Raw genomic sequence first — 16,819 nt, 5'->3', positions numbered from 1 at the left:
TCGTTGTGGGAGTTTGATTTTATCTGATTAAGAAATGTGTATATGTGTAGGCAGAGAATGTGATTAGTGTGTATACGGACACTGATGCGGATGCTGTTGCGGTTGCGGATGCTGGAGCGGGAGGATCGGGATCGGATCGGGAGGAGCGGGCGTAGATGCGTTGATCACCTTCGCAGTGCCCTCCGATTCCCACAGTTCTCTTGCTGTTACTTGCGCCGGGCAGGGAAGTAGATCCAGTGCCCGGACTAGGTCTCTCAACCATCCTAACTATCGCTCTCCGGGGAGGGATGTCGTAACGTAGTACTAGGATTAACCGCCTATATTTAATGGGAAGTACTCCTGTTTCAGAATAAAGAACTGCCGTTATCGACCTCGGACCCAAACCCAGTATTCGTCGCAGACACTTGATCTGCACCTGTTCCAGGAGTCGTAGCAATGACCTGCGATCGCTCCTTCTGTAAGTTCGCATATTGTCTGCGCTTTTTTGTTCGAAGCTGAATTTTGGAGCAGCTGGTGTATCCACACGACTGGCGCGAAGATGACTTTGTGGTCTTCCACAACCGTGGAGTTCTGCACACTGTCGTCGGTGCATGCCCTTGACCAGGTGCGCGCGTTCCACCAGTGCAACCTCGCTGCATCGGATGAGCCCATGGGCCCTTCAGCCGAAGACGTCCAAACCTATGCTTGAGTTAAGGCGGGTAATTTGCAAGACTTTCGTAGTCAATGGCATACCATTCCTCGATGTCTGGGTCGTGTCGTTTCCTCAGCATTTCTTGGAGCCTGAATTCCCCGTACCTTGTCAAGATTGATCATCCCACTTGGGGAGGATATAGACACAGATGTTCCCGCTGGCATCGTCGAAGTCTATCGTGTGTTAATTGTATTGCCAAATAATAGACAGAGAAAAACATACTGCAAGGGTTATTAAAAAGTTGAGAGGAGATGTACCATCGTTGGCTTGCCGATAAGCAAACAGGGAAGACGAGCATTGGGAATATCTTCATTGGTATGTAATTCTTTTCTCTTGCCGCGAAGGTGTTGAGCTGATGTCATCTTTTAATTACTTGCGTATAGCCGGTCTTGGGGCTGGAGTGACGGAAGCTGTTGCCATCGTGACGCCCATGGAAGTGGTGAAGATTCCTCTGCAAGCTCAACAACATTCATTGGCTGATCCTCTTGAAGCGCCTCGGTACCGTAATGCTGGTCATGCTGTGTACACCATCATTCGTGAGGAAGGAATCTCGACATTGTATCGTGGTGTCTCTTTGACGCCACTGAGACAAGCTACGAATCAGGGTACGTCTTCATTCGTGAATAGCCGAAGAACGCCTTTCTTAAGGCTTGTGTGTCCACCTTAGGTGCCAACTTCACCGCGTACCAAGAAATCAAGAAGCTCGCGCATAAGTACCAGCCAGACTTGGTCGAGCTACCATCCTACCAACACATGATGATTGGTCTTATCTCTGGAGCTATGGGTCCGTTCTCAAATGCACCAATAGACACTATCAAAACTCGTACGTCCCTTTTTAACTACACTTTCTTAGCCTCTCTTACTCAAATCAATTATATCAGGTCTACAAAAAGCCAAAGCAACTCCAGGCCAATCCTCCTTCCAGCGCATATTCGCGATCGCGGCAGATATGTGGAAGATGGAGGGCGTGCGGTCATTCTACAAGGGCATCACCCCCGCGTGCTGCGCGTGGCACCCGGGCAGGCGATCGTGTTCGCGGTTTATGAACGCGTGAGCGGCGTTATTGAGACGATCAGCCCAAGAGTGAGAGAAGATCTCATCTCCACATGTATCCCTGCATGGTCATCCACTCTTCCTCCAACCCATGTTATCTCCATGGCTTCCAACGACAGGAGCGCGTCTTCCGAGACGATGATGTAGTCAATGACAGAGCGGCCTCCGTTGGCCTGACTGGAGGTCCACTGTGGGAACGGCGTTCGGTCGATTGGTGTCCCATTCACGACATGCAGAGAATTCTGCCCCATGATTTCCAGTAGGCGATTCCCTCTAGCAATGCAGGTATTATCTGGAGACACTCGTACTAAGTGCGATCCCGCTGCTTGTTGCAGGCCTATACGCGCGTTCAGGTCGCCTATAATCATGTATGCCTTGGATCGCAAGACACAAATATTCGATAGCCTCCCCCAGCCATGTCTTAGGGTCCACATGCGTCCAAGATTCCCATCTGGAGTTCTCTGGCACAAGATACGAGCAGATTAGGATTAGGGATGGGAGCTCAAGGACCAGTATATCTGGGTGCATGATCTCGTCGCATATTCTATATTTTACAGTGTCCCGTATAATTACAGTGACGCCGCCCAGGGGGTGCCGCCATGGTCGCGATCGTGCCACTGGATGAAAACCGCGAGGTAGATCCAGAATATCCTCTTGCCCTGGCGCCATGTGTGTTTCCTGGAAGAAGGTAACATCATTAGATAGTACGAGATCCCTATACATTGGCGTATGGATTGATGCCGCGAGTCCTCCGTTGCAGTTCCAGGAGGCTACGCTGAATCTGGCGCTGTTTGTTTCTATCAGTGCCCGATGTGTGGAACCCGTCATCGCCGCTCTGCTGTTTGCGTATGCCCTGAAGTCCTGCGCATCCGCATACACCCGAAATCGGAGCCTGATGCGTCTTGCTTTCCTGGCATGCGTAACTGATACCAAACGTTCCATAGCTAGCCCATTGTCCTGCATCCATTCTCGCCCCATCCGCAGACGCTCAATTCTTTGGCATTGTAGTGGCCCCCGGAGAACATCTGTAAGATTGACGTCTCTTTCTTGCTGAGTTGCTTGTGTTGACGACATGCGTGGTGTGATTTCTGTTAGGACCGCTGTGAGTGGAGTTTCCATGATAAGAAGAATTTGTTTTTGGTGATGGTGCGTGTTTTATCTCTTTTTTTTTCCTTTTCTTTTTTTTACTTCTTTCTCTATGTGCGTGTTTTTATTGACATTGACAGTCTTTTTTTTTCAATAGGATACCTTCCTGGACACGGAACCCGTACTGGGAGAGTTCACAGAGGAGGATCTCGAGCAGGAGCAGGATACCTACCAGAAGCCGCAGACGGACGCGGACCGCACGGATGGCGAAGGGTACGAGACAAACACGGCGCCGTCGCAGTCGCGCAGCTCGTCGATACGCATGGTACAGAGTCAGAGTCAGCTGCAGCAGGGACAAGGGCAGGACTGAGTCAGCAGGTGCCGGTGCAGCAGGTATCCAAACGGCAAACGCGCGTTAATTTGCCTCTAAAGGTGCTGACGACGCTTGTTTGGTAATAAAAAAAATGTTGTTTCAAGCTTCATGAAATAACATAGGCCACAGATGTCCGCGAATGTTAAGGAGTTTTATTATTCAGAAATGAGATTATGAGTCTTCAATGAGTATGATACAAATATAGCGAATCAAATGGTAAAATTCAGGGATATATGTACAATAATACGAAGCGATAGCGATAAACCGAAAGCAACAAGAAAGCAACAAGAAAGCAACAAGAAAATGAAGAAAAGATAACAACAAGAAAAACCCGCCGGGGCGCCTAGTCGGTGCGGACAGGAGCGACATCGTATGTCTCGCACATTGCGAGATACAGGGCTCGCGCAGGGTAGGTGGCACGTATTTGGGCCTCGATCGCAATATCGTTGAGAACTTTCTTGCGCTCAAGTTCGAAGCGGTCGAGCTGAATTTCGTGCGCTTCCGATGTACCAGGCCGAGTACGTGCGCTTCGATTGTCGAGAATTTTTTTCAGGGTTTTAATCTCCTGGCGAACGCGGATGAGTTCCTCGAAATCGGCGTCGTTGGCTGGTGAGTGTTGAGCCTCCATGTCGCTGATCAACTTTCCTCCTGAAAGGAGCGGTAAGACGCTGTTCAAAGCTACAAATACTCACTGGCATACCGCTACGATTTCGCAGAACAACTGGCGCTTCGCTATTTTTGTTGATGTAGCGAGCTATCGCCCCGAAGGCGGGCCCTCCGTACGTGCATAACCACTCCACGATCTCGCATCCCGACGCGAATCCGTATTTGATGCCGTTGACGAAGGAAACGATGGTGGAAAAGATGTTGGAGACTATTGTGGACATGGTACGAATATCGATGTTGATAGAGGGCGTGATGAGCGAGGACGATGAATGAATGTGTTTGAGCGAGTGAGAGCGAGTGTGGTGAGTGTGGTGAGTGAGTGTGAGTGAGTGTGGTGAGTGAGTGGGAGTGTGGTGAGTGATAAGAGACTGCGAGAAAGTTGTTCTGAGAGACATCAATTCATAGAAGGCAATGGCAAACGATGGCAAACGAATAAAATACATTGATGTGAGTATATACATTGCTACTACAGTGAAATAGAGACTCAGGTTCTAGAAATAAGAAGGGAGAAAAGCAGCTTTGACTGTGTAGCATTTGTCAATTTATGTGTATGGTAGTAGGACACACCCGAGCCCCAAAAATACATATATTTCACTCGAAAATACGTTTTTTCTCGCTGAATAAACATGCGTCACTGATACAGCGTTATTGAATGAAGAGCGTGTTCTCGTCGCTGAATACACAAGCGCCTAAGTAGCGTTGGTGAGGTGTGTCGCTTATCACCGAGACGCCAAAATAGCCGTAAAATCGCTGGGCGTGTCGCTCAACGCGCGCCGATCGCGCGTCAAGCGCGCGCTGATCGCGCGAGGAGGCGCGCGCTGAGCGGCACGATGAGCGTGTCGATGTCTGTTTGACAATCTGTTTGATTTCAAACAGATATTATGTTTGATTTCTTACACAACTTATGTTTGATGTTTATGGTCGATAACATACAGAATATACGGATGATTTCATGCACAAATTATCAAACAGGAGTTATATTTGGAATCAAACACTATTTATCAAACACAATGTACGTTTGTTATCTTACAGCGAACTTGACAGATTTTCTGTCAAGCCCGTGTTCTTTGACAAACAGGCGTCAAACATACGTTGTGTTTGATATCACATGCCTATCAAACATAACTTATGTTTGATGCTTGTTTGTCAGCAAACACAACTTATGTTTGACATCAAACATCGTCTTCTTACATAATATGTGTTTGATTGACGATGTTTGACATCAAACATGTATCGGAGCCCGCAGTGGTTACCGGACAGACTCTAAAGTTTAATTCCCAGGAGGTGAGGCCTTATTTCCAGTCATTTTTAGGTCCAACCAGGGGGCACCCACCGGAGCTTACCGAGAAAACAACCCCTCCCAAGGGAGTGGCTGTGTTGCCGGGGCGGCAAAGGCTGAGGGACACTAATGTCACCATTACTGATCTGTGGGGTGACGTCTCAAAAGAGAGGAAGGACCTAGTGTAGACATATCTAACACAGTTTTACATGTTCTGGATACTAAACTATGTCGTATTTATCAAGGATTCTCGACAAACAGTACTAATGTCTTTGTTATATACCTCTTTCACTAGGTCACACTGCCATCACGTTGTGGTGATTGCCCCCACGGCAACACAGCCACTCCCTTGACCTCAAGGGAGGGGTTGTTTTCTCGGTAAGCTCTGGTGGGTGCCCCCTGGGTCCAACCTGTTCGGAGGATCGGCATTCTCACGCCCATGAACACGGCGACATACCCCACCAGTGGGCGTCCTTAAAGTACAACAATGTTTGTGGTCATGGTACACCGCTGCTTCAAATCTGCCAATCAACGATCTTGATTAGAATGCAAGGGATAATATTACAAACTGATATCTGAGGTGGTTATATCTAACGGTCTCCTTTGAGGTATTTATCATCACCCAGTAGCCTTCATCAAGCAGGACTTGTATACACTAATAACTGACACCCGGCATGGTCAGAGACATCCAACCCTCTACGTTTCGTTTGGAATCGAATGTGAACCTCGGCGCAATACAAATTACAACGTTCCTAAGTCTAATTCTATTCGGCATATTCCTATCTCAAGCATACGCGTATTTCAGCACGAATGGGGACAATTGGAAACTCAAGACATTGGTACATGTTATAATCCTTTCTCAGTGCGTGGATTTAATTAACATCATTTTCTATGTGTCCAGGTTGTTTCTCTAGTGTAAGAATGTCAAGTATCAAATGCACCGTTTCGTTCAATATTAATTCAAATTCTACAGGTTTTTGGAATCATCTCACTCATTTACTGCAGCACAAACTATCTATTACGATACAGTGACCAGATTCAAGGTTGCGCAGCCCAATTCTTACCCTCTTTCCACCACTGTCGCACTGGAAACATTAGTCACGGTTGTGGTACAGGCGAGTGCTCATGCGTCAAAGGCCCCCGAATGGTATGGGACTGACATGTCTTAGTCTTTCTTTTCGTACCGGATTTACAGGTTATCATCGAGGGTATTTCCCAGCGTAGCCTGCCTTGGACTTTCTCTTTTGAGGTTTATTGGAGGTATTGTCCTCACAGTGGAAAGCTTCATGGATGTCCCGAAGAACGAGAATGGTCTCATGTTTGTTTTTACGTTCAGCTGGCTGATTACCGCATCCCTTGCTTGTGGTGGAGCTGCCGACGTCCTCATAGCTGGACTCATGCTCTTTCACCTACGAAAACTCTCATCCCCGATGAATCACACCTCGTAAGCCCGTGAAAAATATACCTCCGATATTCACTGAAGAAAATGGTCCGCAGCACTACTGAAGTTATCAATCGCCTCGTTCGCTGGTCGCTCCGTAAAGGCTATTTTTTATTTGATGCTACCACTATTAACTCCATGAATTTTACTACATTGGCAGAGACTGGTCTCATCACAAGGTACATAAATTTTACTTCTTATTAATCGTTCTACCCTTTCTGATGTTCCCACTACAACCAGCCTGACATCCATGGCCGTTATAATCTTGGTACAGTAGAATTTAGGTCTCCAAAAATTACACAGAATCTCATCTGTTCCAATTCAGTTTCAAGCTATGGGTGATAGTAAATCATTCGTCTGGCGGCTTCCATATTGATGCCTAATATTGGACGTCTAAGTGATCTGGTTTGGCTTGTACATCCTTCTCGCTAAAAGTAAGCCGCCTTGGACTACAGAAATTTCATTTGTGCTCACAGAAAGACCTAGTCTACTCCAACTCCCTTCTGGCATCGTACGTGGTCATTCCCTTGACAAAATATAGCATTAAATGCTGTTCTGATGTTCAGCCTCAACGCTCGGCCTACCATACATGCCCGCCATCGAGATCAAGAAGCACCCATCAGTACGATGATTCAATTTAGCAACAGTGTTCCCATATCAGTAAGTCTTCGAACAGTCTAAATCACTTTGACTGACACATAGATATATCAGGTTTCCTTTAGGACTGGAAATCATGATCAAGCCACGACTGATGATCTACCGCCCCCGGTCCCATCAAAGGTCCGTGAGACAGACGATATCATATTCATGCACATTTATATGCTAACAACGAAGATATCGTGCTTATTACAGTCAGATTGAGGATCAGAAGGGCGTTCGTTCAGTTATATCGAATTACACTGGTACCGGTGATGACTTGGGCGCTGATAGGATAGACCCTGACTTCTTGGAAACGTTGTACTTACTCTACCCGTCTTATTTTCAATGGAACTCTTGCGCCTACTTCCCCTAAAATTTTAGGTCTCGGCAGGATAGATGGGTGCCTGATAATTTTCGTGTCTGGACCATCAGGAAGTTCGAACGTGTAGTTCCTAACAAGGACAGCAAGAACAGCCTTAAAAAGAAAAAGTTTCAAATAAGATTGGCAGCAGGTAAGAGTGACGTACCTTGAACTCTGTTAATGCAAAGCTGCGTCCCAAACACGTCCGTGGTCCGTCAGAGAAAGTGAGTATATGTCGCTGTCCTGGATTGTCTTTCGCCTGAAGGCACCCATCCGCGGAAAGCCATCGCTCGGGCTCGAATTGCCGTGCATTGGGTCCCCAAAAGGCCTCCGCTCGATTCATGTACCGAATTGGCGAAGTAACGACAGTTCCCTTTTTGATAACAAGAGAGGATACTTGATCCCCCGTCGAGGTCGAAATTGGAGAAGAGAACGGCATGATGTCGTCCTCGGCGGCCTAACAACGATTTAACAGGGGCGTCGGCGCAGTGTCGCTGATGAGTGATGTATGTGTATACGTACTATTCGCGTTGTCTCGCTAACAGGGGGATGGAGGCGCAAAATCTCCTGGACGACTGCGTCTAAATACGGGAGGCCCGTCGACAGTTGATCAAAAGTAGGATCTTCGTTGATGTACTGTGAAAGTTCCTCCCTTAGCATTTCTTGTTTCTGAGGTTGCCTGGACAGCTCAATAAGGGCCCACTGTTCTGGAATTAGATATGTAATGGCTGATCACAACGTTAAGAATGTTTACCGTAAGGCTGACTGTTAACACTGTCAGCTGCGAGGACAGAATAGACAATAAAATGATACATACTGGAAGTTGTTTCGTATCCTGGATTTAAGTTTCCTATAAGTCTACATGATACGATGAAACGATGTTCGTACCAGCAAGCAATAATACATTCTTGGTGAAACAAAGATGCATGTAAGATTTCATCAGTTTCAAAAAAGTCGTAAATTCAGCATACCATCTTGTTTAAACGTGAATTAGAATCTCCTGCGTAAAATTGGAAATAGAAGGATGTTCACCTGGGCTAAAATTTCTTCCTGGGACATTCCCAAAGAGGAGTTGCTCGATTCTGCTTTGACTGCGAGTCAAGCATTGATAAATTTGAGAACAATTTTACCAGGGGTCCTAAATATAGTGATAGGACACTTACTAAGAAGACCTATAATCGATTTTTCCTCCGACACCGATTTCCCTTCTTTCGCTTTCCTATTCCTGACCAAGAGCTCATCGGCTATGTCGCCCATTGTTTCTCGTAGGCGCTTGAGTGTCCTGTTTTGAGCTGTGGGTAAGTTTTGTAGGACGGGAAGAACGGGCCCCATCAGGAACACAAATCGTGAGAGCCAGCTTGTGTCTTCATCGGAAAAGGATTCGAAAACGTCCACTACGGGAGAGTTCTTTCCTTCTAGCGCATGGAAATCATGGCCAAAACCTGCGATACCGACTGAATCGAGACTAGTTGCAGAGTTGGAATTTACCAGCAAAGCTCGGAATAAATGCAACCCACGCAATGTTATTCATCCTATTGATCTTTCACGGGCTACTCGAGACAGTAGGAAAATGATGCGCACCATACTTGAACATCTATCAACGCTTCCCCCGAACCGGCATCTAATGCGGAATCCCATATTGCTTTCATCTACTAACAGGGTTAGTACCACCTGGTATTGTAGAATGCGCAATCAGACCTTGTAGGCAGCGTCATAAAACACTGGAGTCAGTTTCCTGATAGCGGCATTGCTGAATGCTGGAGATAAGGCTTTGCGTTGCCTAACAATGGACCATGTTATCAATACAATGAGCGTTGGAACGCTAGAGATATATACCTGCGATGACTATCTCCCTCGGCCCAAAGCAGTCCCCGACCAAACTAGGCAAGGCGACGTGGGTCAGACAGAAACGAAGGACTCGAGGTTGCTACTTACCAGATTCTTAATGAATGTTCGAGATAACTTGGTCTGTACATAGCCAAATGTCTCCTTTGAATAGAAATGCGCGTTTGCTCGCGGATCGCAAATAACGATCCGACTAGACCCAAAGCCTCCCGGAACAGTATATGTAGGCCCATATTCTCTTGCCCAAGCTTCATACACGAGACCCGCATCTTCAGTTTCATTCAAGAACTGGTATAAGCCGAACAAGTAGCTCTGATTCTTTGGACCTCGTAACTTTGTCGTCTTCACACTTCTTCGTGACTTGAACAGAATTAGAGTGAGCAAGACAAGTCCCGCAAAGGTGAGAGGGAGAATGTCGCTGAAGTCCTGAAATCTTAATGATTTCAGGGGGTTCATGATGTTGGGAAAGTAATTGTTATCGTACCAATTTATATGTGCTTTCCTGTCAGGGCCGTAGGTCGTTACGTCTACGGTATTCGGTGACACTTTACATTGCCTGCGTCCGGTGATATGACGCTTGTCAGAAAGCCGGAAGCTCTGACAGCAAAAGACCGAAGAAAGCTCGATGGGATTGTGTGCACTGGTGTTTGGGATAAGCCAAGGGGCGTTCACCGGAACTTACCGACCAGACAACCCCTCCCTTGAGGTCAAGGGAGTGGCTTTACGGCACCCTAGGGATGCACCAATACCATTCACTAGCCTGAAATTAGAACTTGAAGCTTGAAGGACAATCGGCTTGACATGTCGTCACATACTGTTGCTGACTAGGTTGACGCTACATATACACGGTGACGTGACCCTTCGATTTCGTTCTCCGCCAGAACTCTCCCGAACATCTGGAGCCGAGATTAGGATGAATTAGGATAGCTCCAAGTTTCTCAAGGTTTATAGCAAAATCTTCTTTTACTTGATTTCACGGAAACAAGGATATATTTTTTAACACAATACTTTGAAAAAACACCATCTACTAGCATTATATTCAGAAATGATGGACTGATATTAAGGTCCTGTCCAAAGACCGCTTGATATCATCAAGTTAATCTGTGTTTGTAGAGTTGATCACAGTAGGCGCAACACAGAGAACCTTGGGTAAAATGTGTCCTTGAGCTTTGGGTTTATTTGTAGATAAAAAACCAACGGTTACCTCGCCAATGCCAATATTAGTGCATTCAGAATTAACATTGGGATTGTTGGATAGAATGGCGGATATACTGCTACCGGACTCAAGAGCAATGGATTCACACGTGTCTCCCTCGACAACTACGTGAACGTCTGTGCAGTCATGCCCAATGAGCCCCAGGCAGAGTACCTGATAGCAGAGAGAGGTGAAAATTGTCAAAATTCTAATCAAATTTCATGGGGGAAATAAATACCTCTCCAACGACCAAATTGTCGCATCCGGCATCGATTATTCCATTGTTTACGCTTGCCAGTTGGAATCTGATTCATATTATTGTAAATTTTTAGTCACCAGAAATTGTACGGCAGGACGTACGTAGAAACGTTTTGCTGAGCCGAAATCTTGTCGCAGAAATCGCCCAGCTGGACAGTGTAGGTCCTAGCACAGTCAGGGATAGAACCCTGAACATTCGAGAGAATAGCACCTAGAGCATGACAGACAGCGTCAACATAGATTTTGCCTGACAAAAAATGTTGCTTCATACCATAGGCAATGGCAGACACAGCGAGTAAGCGAAGGAAAACACTAGACATGTTTGATTCTCGTCCTTGAGCAAATTGATAACTTTGAATCTGTTTAACCAGCAAGTTATATACATTTTCTCGTCTTTTTTTCAGCATAGACTCTACGACTGTTTTTGAAGGATAATCTTTGACCAGAGCTCCGAGTACCACGAGGAAACTCTGATGGATCGACAGCAAGATACACAACTGACTCGTTTTACAGAGATAGAGCTAGCGTTTACAGTAAAGGGTGATACAAAAAAAACTCACACATGGTGTCTTAATTTGAAATAACTGCATTTGACGGCGATTTTAAGGCCGTAGGAGCAAGTAAAGTCTAAAAACAGCAGCTCTGTGAGAAGAAACTATGAAAACCTACATTTATTTAAGCAGGTTTGTGCCTATAAGGCATTATGTATTAACCGCTGTCGATTCAATGATTATCACCAGCCACAAGCACGCAGAGGCAAAGCATAGAGTCACCAATGTCCCCGGAAGGAAATTATTCGCGAAAAAGATCCGGTCTGTGTCGGCCTTGTTATAAATCTAGTTGGTAGAGTAACCCAACAAGAAAATGACTCCAAGTGAGTCTGAATCACGGTCTACAAATGTAGTGGCAGCTCATTTTCACAGCAAAGTAATGATTATCACGTTGTTTAAAAGGCAGATCATTTAAAACTTATCTGGAAGATAACCAGTAACAAGATAGGAACACATTTATTGCATACACGAGTAATTCTCTTGACTTGATTACATGGTGGACTAGGGAATTAACGTCTCGTCCAAAGACGCCAGTATCATTTCGACATCCCATCAAAATGTGGGAGTGGTATACTTGATAATGTTTGAATCGACACAAAGCGACTGTGGGGAAGTCCAAGATTTCGGTAAACTTATTTGATATTTTGAAACTAAAGCAGTCACTTACCTCATTTATGAAGAGGTTGGTGCATTGCGCGTTGACGTTGGGGTTGTTGGCAAGAATAGTGGAGACCGGAATGCCCAGCTTAAGACCGATATCGAAGCAGTTGTCACCGTCCGCGACGACGACGAGGTCCGTGCAGTCCTGGCCAACGAGCCCAAGGCAGAGCGACTGGTTAAGCAGGAGAAAGTGTCACTAACTTTTGAAACAGATTTTCAGAGGAATATGTACTTCTCCAGGAATTAAATTAAGGCATTGGGAGTCGATGACTCCTGCGTTGACGCTCTGCAGCTGGAACCTGTTTCAACCTGCTGTTTAGCAAAACAATACAGACAACATCGGCGAAATAGACGTACGTAGAAACATGTTGTTTGATAGAGATCGTGCTACAGATGTCTCCAGGTTGAACAGTGTAATGTCTTGCGCAGACGGGTGAGGCTGCAGCGTTGACGAATGTGACAGCTGGTCGATAAGCACAGAATCAGCATCACTTAGTCTATAAAATTTGAAATATTCTTCACTTGCCGCAGGAAATAGCCGCAACAGCAACTGAGCGAAGAAAGATGCTGGCCATAATGCTGATTCTTCAGATGATGTATATCGGAAAGCTATTGAAGACTGTCAACGTCGAGACGACCACGGTTATATACCTTTTGAATTCAAAATTGAAGTATAATTGAAGCCTGAAGTTCATTTCTGGACAATACCAAGTCTTCCAATCGCCAGCGGATTCACATGCCTTGTAAAAAGCTGATTTTGTGAAATTTGTAAACTTTACGTTGTTCTGCACAGATGGAAAAGGTATGTTTAGCATTGGTCAACGGGATAAAGTTATTTTTACAGAAAAAATCTGAACAAAACATCCCATTGAGGGCGGAACGCAGACAATCCGGTACCTGATGAGTATTAATTGTCGTATGTTGAAGAATTAAAGGAGCGGTCTATTTCTTGTTCGATAGCTAGGTGATCACCTTGAGAAACAAAAGCGGGCATCCGGTTTGAATTCTATTCACCCGAGTCACGGATACAAATCACACCGCAAAAATGCCTAGATTAAACAAACAATTGTCATTGAACCAAAAATTGAAACACAAAGCTAATCCACGCCTGTATCATCTAATGGTGCCTCGTCTTCAGATGATGACTCCTCGGGTTGATTCCTTCCCCACAATCTTCCCAAGATGTTGCGTATGACTCTAGGCATGGGCTGAAAGACACAAAGGTAAAATAAACGATCCATCAGAACCGCAGGAACAAGCATCACACGCAAAAATAGAGCTCACCGAGTACTCTTCTTCATCTTCATCCTCATCCTCATCCTCTGCGGCTTCTTCACCTTGCTCCTCATTCAAGTCTTCATGCCTTTCCTGGTCTATATTTGCAGGCATGTGATGAGCAACATTACCCGGAACAGGTGGTGCAGGGTTGAAGTTGACTTCAGCAAACGCAAATCCAGCACGATCATCTTCCATTCCTTCCTCTTCGTCGAATCCTCCGGGCATTGCATTATTATTTCCGTTTCCAGCGGCAGCTTCAACGAGCATCATATCTTCAAGGACGTCAGCCGGCAGCTGACCCACCATTTGTGCGAACTGGAGAATGCCCCCTGGGAACCTCTCCGCGAAGTGGGGATTGGCATCGAAGAACCCCTAAGATCACGCATAATGGATGAATAAAAAAATGAGAAACAAGATTCTGAAGAGAGGATGCTGACCTGTAATTGTTGACGGAAGGCTGCATCCGGCATGAGCTGCGCCAACCTCCGTTCCTCCAGCTGACGCTGCCTCCTCGTCCTCAGCCGTGGCGAATACAAATCATCCACACCGCCAAAGAACGCCTCATCGTACTGACTCACAGCCGTAGGCGGGGGAAGTGGGTCACACGCCAGTGACTTGGCCTCAAGCACCTGTCGTGGGATAAACGAGAACAAGCGGCGATACGACGTTTCAAGAACCATAATGTGCCGGTAAACGGCGAATTGGAGATTGCGGTTAGTGTACTGTCCAAGGAAAGCCTTTCGTCTTTCGGTTGATGGCAGTGCTCCAGAGGAGAGATGAGTGAACTCTTCTGCTATGGTAGATTCGAACCACCCAGCGTGATCTTTCCATATTGGCGAAGAGCGTTGGACATAGAGATGAGATAGCAGATGTAAAATTCCTTCGGCAGGCGGCAAAGAGCTATTTGTTAGGCGAAAAAAATTCACAATGAGGCCTGGGTGGTATGAAGAGCGCACGTATGTACTTACGATGAATCCGTCAAGATCTTGAAATCACGATGTCCACGAATTTCCCCGGGAAGGGAAATATCCAACTTATCAGCGAGGAGTGGGACGACGGACGGAAAATCCCGTGCCGCCTCTCTAAGCGCCAGTGTGCTTTCAGTATGGTCCTATATATATAACAGCACAAGTGAGCACAACGCAGATCATTTGATAAGATAACCTTACAGGATTTTTGGCTGCATCTTCTGCGATTTTCAAAGCCAACGCTCTATTGTATACCCATCCAGGTAATAGTGAAGGATTCGCCCGCATGTTTTCCGTTTCTGCATTCTGCTTTTGCCTCTCGACGAAAACGTCAAACATATCAAGAAGCCACTGGTGCATTCCCGCCTTGGTCGCGAGGAAGTCCAGGTGCAACAACGCTCCGTGAGGATCATTCCAAGGATCGAGGGAGTACATCAGACGCGAGAACTCAAACGCAGTACGCACGCATCCACGACGTTGAAGGTCGCTTCCAGTAACAAAAGTTGTAGGTCAGAACATCAGCGAAAGAGAGAAATAGAATTCGTACGTAATTTGACGATGTAGGGCAAGGTAAAATGGTCTGTTTTCAACTCTATCGAAGTCGAGTCGGTTAAGACCCGTCGTAAAGGTGAACGCGCCGATGAAAGCGCGCTCATACGTAAATAGCGCTCTATCCACAAAATCAACAGCCTGAGCGTGCTCTTGATGTACATCAGTACATCGTTAATAAAAAATGACATTCGATCTCACCGTCTCGATGTCTATAAACTTCAGACACTTGGAGAAGTGTATCTGCATGCCACGGCAGTGTTCCAAGAAGGTCCCAAAATCCTTGAGGGTCTACAGAGTGATGGAAAGTGATGATTTGAATTAAGTGAAGACCTGCAAAAATGACGTACTCACCTCCGGAAAGAACAGTATCCATAAAAGCCTTGGTCATACTCTTGTACTTTTTACTATACTCCACAGTCCACCACTTCTCCTGCATGGGTGTCCAATTTTGTCGTATGAGCTTGGCATTAGTCTCATCGTCCGTATAAGCATGGAGGGAAAGACCCTCACGGCCTTTCGCCGCCCACCAACTGGGCTGAGGTCGGGTCAGGTTGGATTTAACGGGGGGAGGTTTCTTCCGCCCTGCTGACTGCCCTTCCTCTCTGCTAGCCTGTACTACCCTGGATCCGAAGAACCGTCTCATTTCGGCCTCTCCATCTAGATGCTGCAGTGAAACCGAGAGAAGATCAGCGAGCGATTGTTTTCCAGCTGCAGATTGTGATATCTTTTGGGACGGTGGATACCTAGAGATGGTCATTCAACTGATGAGAGAATGTAAAGAACCACGGACTGTATCGAGAGCTCGGCGAGCACCTGATCTAGCTCGTCATTCGCAGCTTTCTTTTCCTTTGCTCGAGCCTTCTTCTGGGCTTTCTTTTCATTTTTGAGGGCGGGAACGGGTGTACTTGTTCTAGGTGTTTTTGCTGCAGGAGGAGGCGGAGTAGGGGTAGGAGGGGTCGCATCAGATGTAGATGTCGCAATGGCCTTTTTCTTCTTTTTCTTTGACTGGTATTACATCGGCAGTGATTCTATAGCAGAACAATCAACGCGTACCTTTTTCGATTTCGTTGTTTTTTCTTCTTCTTCCTCTTCACTATCTTCCGGTGCAAGGAGCTGTATCCACCTATCATTAGTCGAGATATATCGGTAATGAGATAAGATAAGGGCCTTCACATTCATAAATGCACCACCACTGCGTCCCTGAGAAGGACCAGGAAGATCCTCATCGCTTGATTCTTGTACATCTGAGGGCTTCACAGACTTCAATGCTTCAAGCTCCTCTAGCTCTCGTTGTTGCCTCTTGTTCAGTCTGGGTGGCATCTACGTAGCGCCGTGAATCTTCCAGAATAAAAGCCGAACTACAAGTGACACAGGGGAAATTTGAAAGAGCCACAACTCACTGCTTATGATTCAGCCACCCAAATATAGATTACTTTGTAGTTCAAGTTGGTCCCTTCCTTCCGACAACGATTCCACCTTCAAGAAATTTGAGGCAACACAAAGCGTTGAGGAAGTAGAGTCTCTCACCGGAACCGCGAAATGCCAAATGCGTCATAACTGTTCCACGTGATATCCCGACTGCGGCACTGTGGTATTCAGACTCCGAATTTTGTCAAAATACATCACGTAGACCTTGCCGCCTTTTTAACTTTAAGCAATGTAAACTATGGCCAAACTTTCTACTCCTGAGATCCCTTTCTATACCGAGAGGTATACCAAATCAACCACGATCTAAACCAATCACGAAATATTGCATGTCTCCGAATGAAGCAAGTATTCAAACTGGCTAGCCACGTCACAGAAAGCGAGACAAGATGACAGTGGTTCCGGCGTCAACTATCGGGTGTTGTTCTAGCAGGAATGGCCAGCACGCTAATATCACCTATAATCGAGGATACTCCAGACTGCGCACACTTACCGAAT

General features: G+C 46.1%; 8 protein-coding genes across 8 annotated transcripts; 4 read left to right on the top strand and 4 right to left on the bottom strand.

The window, feature by feature from the left end:
- Positions 1-942: 942 nt before the first annotated feature.
- Positions 943-1,745, top strand: JR316_0005415 (Succinate/fumarate mitochondrial transporter; the record flags this gene model as incomplete). The annotated part of the gene is made up of 4 exons (XM_047891173.1): positions 943-1,006; positions 1,075-1,296; positions 1,359-1,514; positions 1,573-1,745. 4 exons carry the CDS (start codon positions 943-945, stop codon positions 1,743-1,745), a joined length of 615 nt encoding a protein of 204 aa, XP_047750934.1.
- Positions 1,746-2,887: 1,142 nt separating this feature from the next.
- Positions 2,888-3,200, top strand: JR316_0005414 (uncharacterized protein; the record flags this gene model as incomplete). Its single annotated transcript, XM_047891172.1, has 2 exons — positions 2,888-2,890; positions 2,988-3,200. The coding sequence occupies 2 exons, from the start codon at positions 2,888-2,890 to the stop codon at positions 3,198-3,200; spliced, it is 216 nt and encodes a 71-aa protein (XP_047750933.1).
- Positions 3,201-3,546: 346 nt separating this feature from the next.
- JR316_0005413 (uncharacterized protein) lies at positions 3,547-4,090 on the bottom strand (the record flags this gene model as incomplete). The annotated part of the gene is made up of 2 exons (XM_047891171.1): positions 3,547-3,851; positions 3,904-4,090. The coding sequence occupies 2 exons, from the start codon at positions 4,088-4,090 to the stop codon at positions 3,547-3,549; spliced, it is 492 nt and encodes a 163-aa protein (XP_047750932.1).
- A 1,732-nt stretch (positions 4,091-5,822) lies between these two features.
- JR316_0005412 (uncharacterized protein) lies at positions 5,823-7,450 on the top strand (the record flags this gene model as incomplete). Its single annotated transcript, XM_047891170.1, has 11 exons — positions 5,823-5,987; positions 6,050-6,063; positions 6,122-6,295; positions 6,344-6,592; positions 6,646-6,768; positions 6,830-6,857; positions 6,915-6,933; positions 6,988-7,023; positions 7,076-7,100; positions 7,156-7,249; positions 7,301-7,450. The coding sequence occupies 11 exons, from the start codon at positions 5,823-5,825 to the stop codon at positions 7,448-7,450; spliced, it is 1,077 nt and encodes a 358-aa protein (XP_047750931.1).
- A 100-nt stretch (positions 7,451-7,550) lies between these two features.
- On the bottom strand, positions 7,551-9,890 carry JR316_0005411 (Cytochrome P450 monooxygenase 215; the record flags this gene model as incomplete). The annotated part of the gene is made up of 12 exons (XM_047891169.1): positions 7,551-7,703; positions 7,756-8,046; positions 8,112-8,291; positions 8,344-8,354; positions 8,407-8,424; positions 8,478-8,496; positions 8,622-8,680; positions 8,753-9,054; positions 9,171-9,238; positions 9,288-9,369; positions 9,426-9,469; positions 9,525-9,890. 12 exons carry the CDS (start codon positions 9,888-9,890, stop codon positions 7,551-7,553), a joined length of 1,593 nt encoding a protein of 530 aa, XP_047750930.1.
- Positions 9,891-10,530: 640 nt separating this feature from the next.
- On the bottom strand, positions 10,531-11,207 carry JR316_0005410 (uncharacterized protein; the record flags this gene model as incomplete). The annotated part of the gene is made up of 4 exons (XM_047891168.1): positions 10,531-10,803; positions 10,868-10,934; positions 10,990-11,134; positions 11,159-11,207. The coding sequence occupies 4 exons, from the start codon at positions 11,205-11,207 to the stop codon at positions 10,531-10,533; spliced, it is 534 nt and encodes a 177-aa protein (XP_047750929.1).
- An 811-nt stretch (positions 11,208-12,018) lies between these two features.
- Positions 12,019-12,345, top strand: JR316_0005409 (uncharacterized protein; the record flags this gene model as incomplete). Its single annotated transcript, XM_047891167.1, has 2 exons — positions 12,019-12,064; positions 12,119-12,345. 2 exons carry the CDS (start codon positions 12,019-12,021, stop codon positions 12,343-12,345), a joined length of 273 nt encoding a protein of 90 aa, XP_047750928.1.
- Positions 12,346-13,195: 850 nt separating this feature from the next.
- Positions 13,196-16,216, bottom strand: JR316_0005408 (Transcription factor 25; the record flags this gene model as incomplete). The annotated part of the gene is made up of 11 exons (XM_047891166.1): positions 13,196-13,306; positions 13,383-13,748; positions 13,814-14,276; positions 14,345-14,487; positions 14,546-14,831; positions 14,892-15,045; positions 15,095-15,184; positions 15,248-15,639; positions 15,687-15,901; positions 15,950-16,009; positions 16,070-16,216. 11 exons carry the CDS (start codon positions 16,214-16,216, stop codon positions 13,196-13,198), a joined length of 2,427 nt encoding a protein of 808 aa, XP_047750927.1.
- Positions 16,217-16,819: the final 603 nt, after the last annotated feature.

The sequence above is a fragment of the Psilocybe cubensis genome, chromosome 4, assembly GCF_017499595.1.
Source record: "Psilocybe cubensis strain MGC-MH-2018 chromosome 4, whole genome shotgun sequence".
Lineage (NCBI taxonomy): Eukaryota > Fungi > Basidiomycota > Agaricomycetes > Agaricales > Agrocybaceae > Psilocybe > Psilocybe cubensis.
Note: the sequence above shows the minus strand (reverse complement) of the source record. Positions and strands in the feature narration are given on the sequence as shown.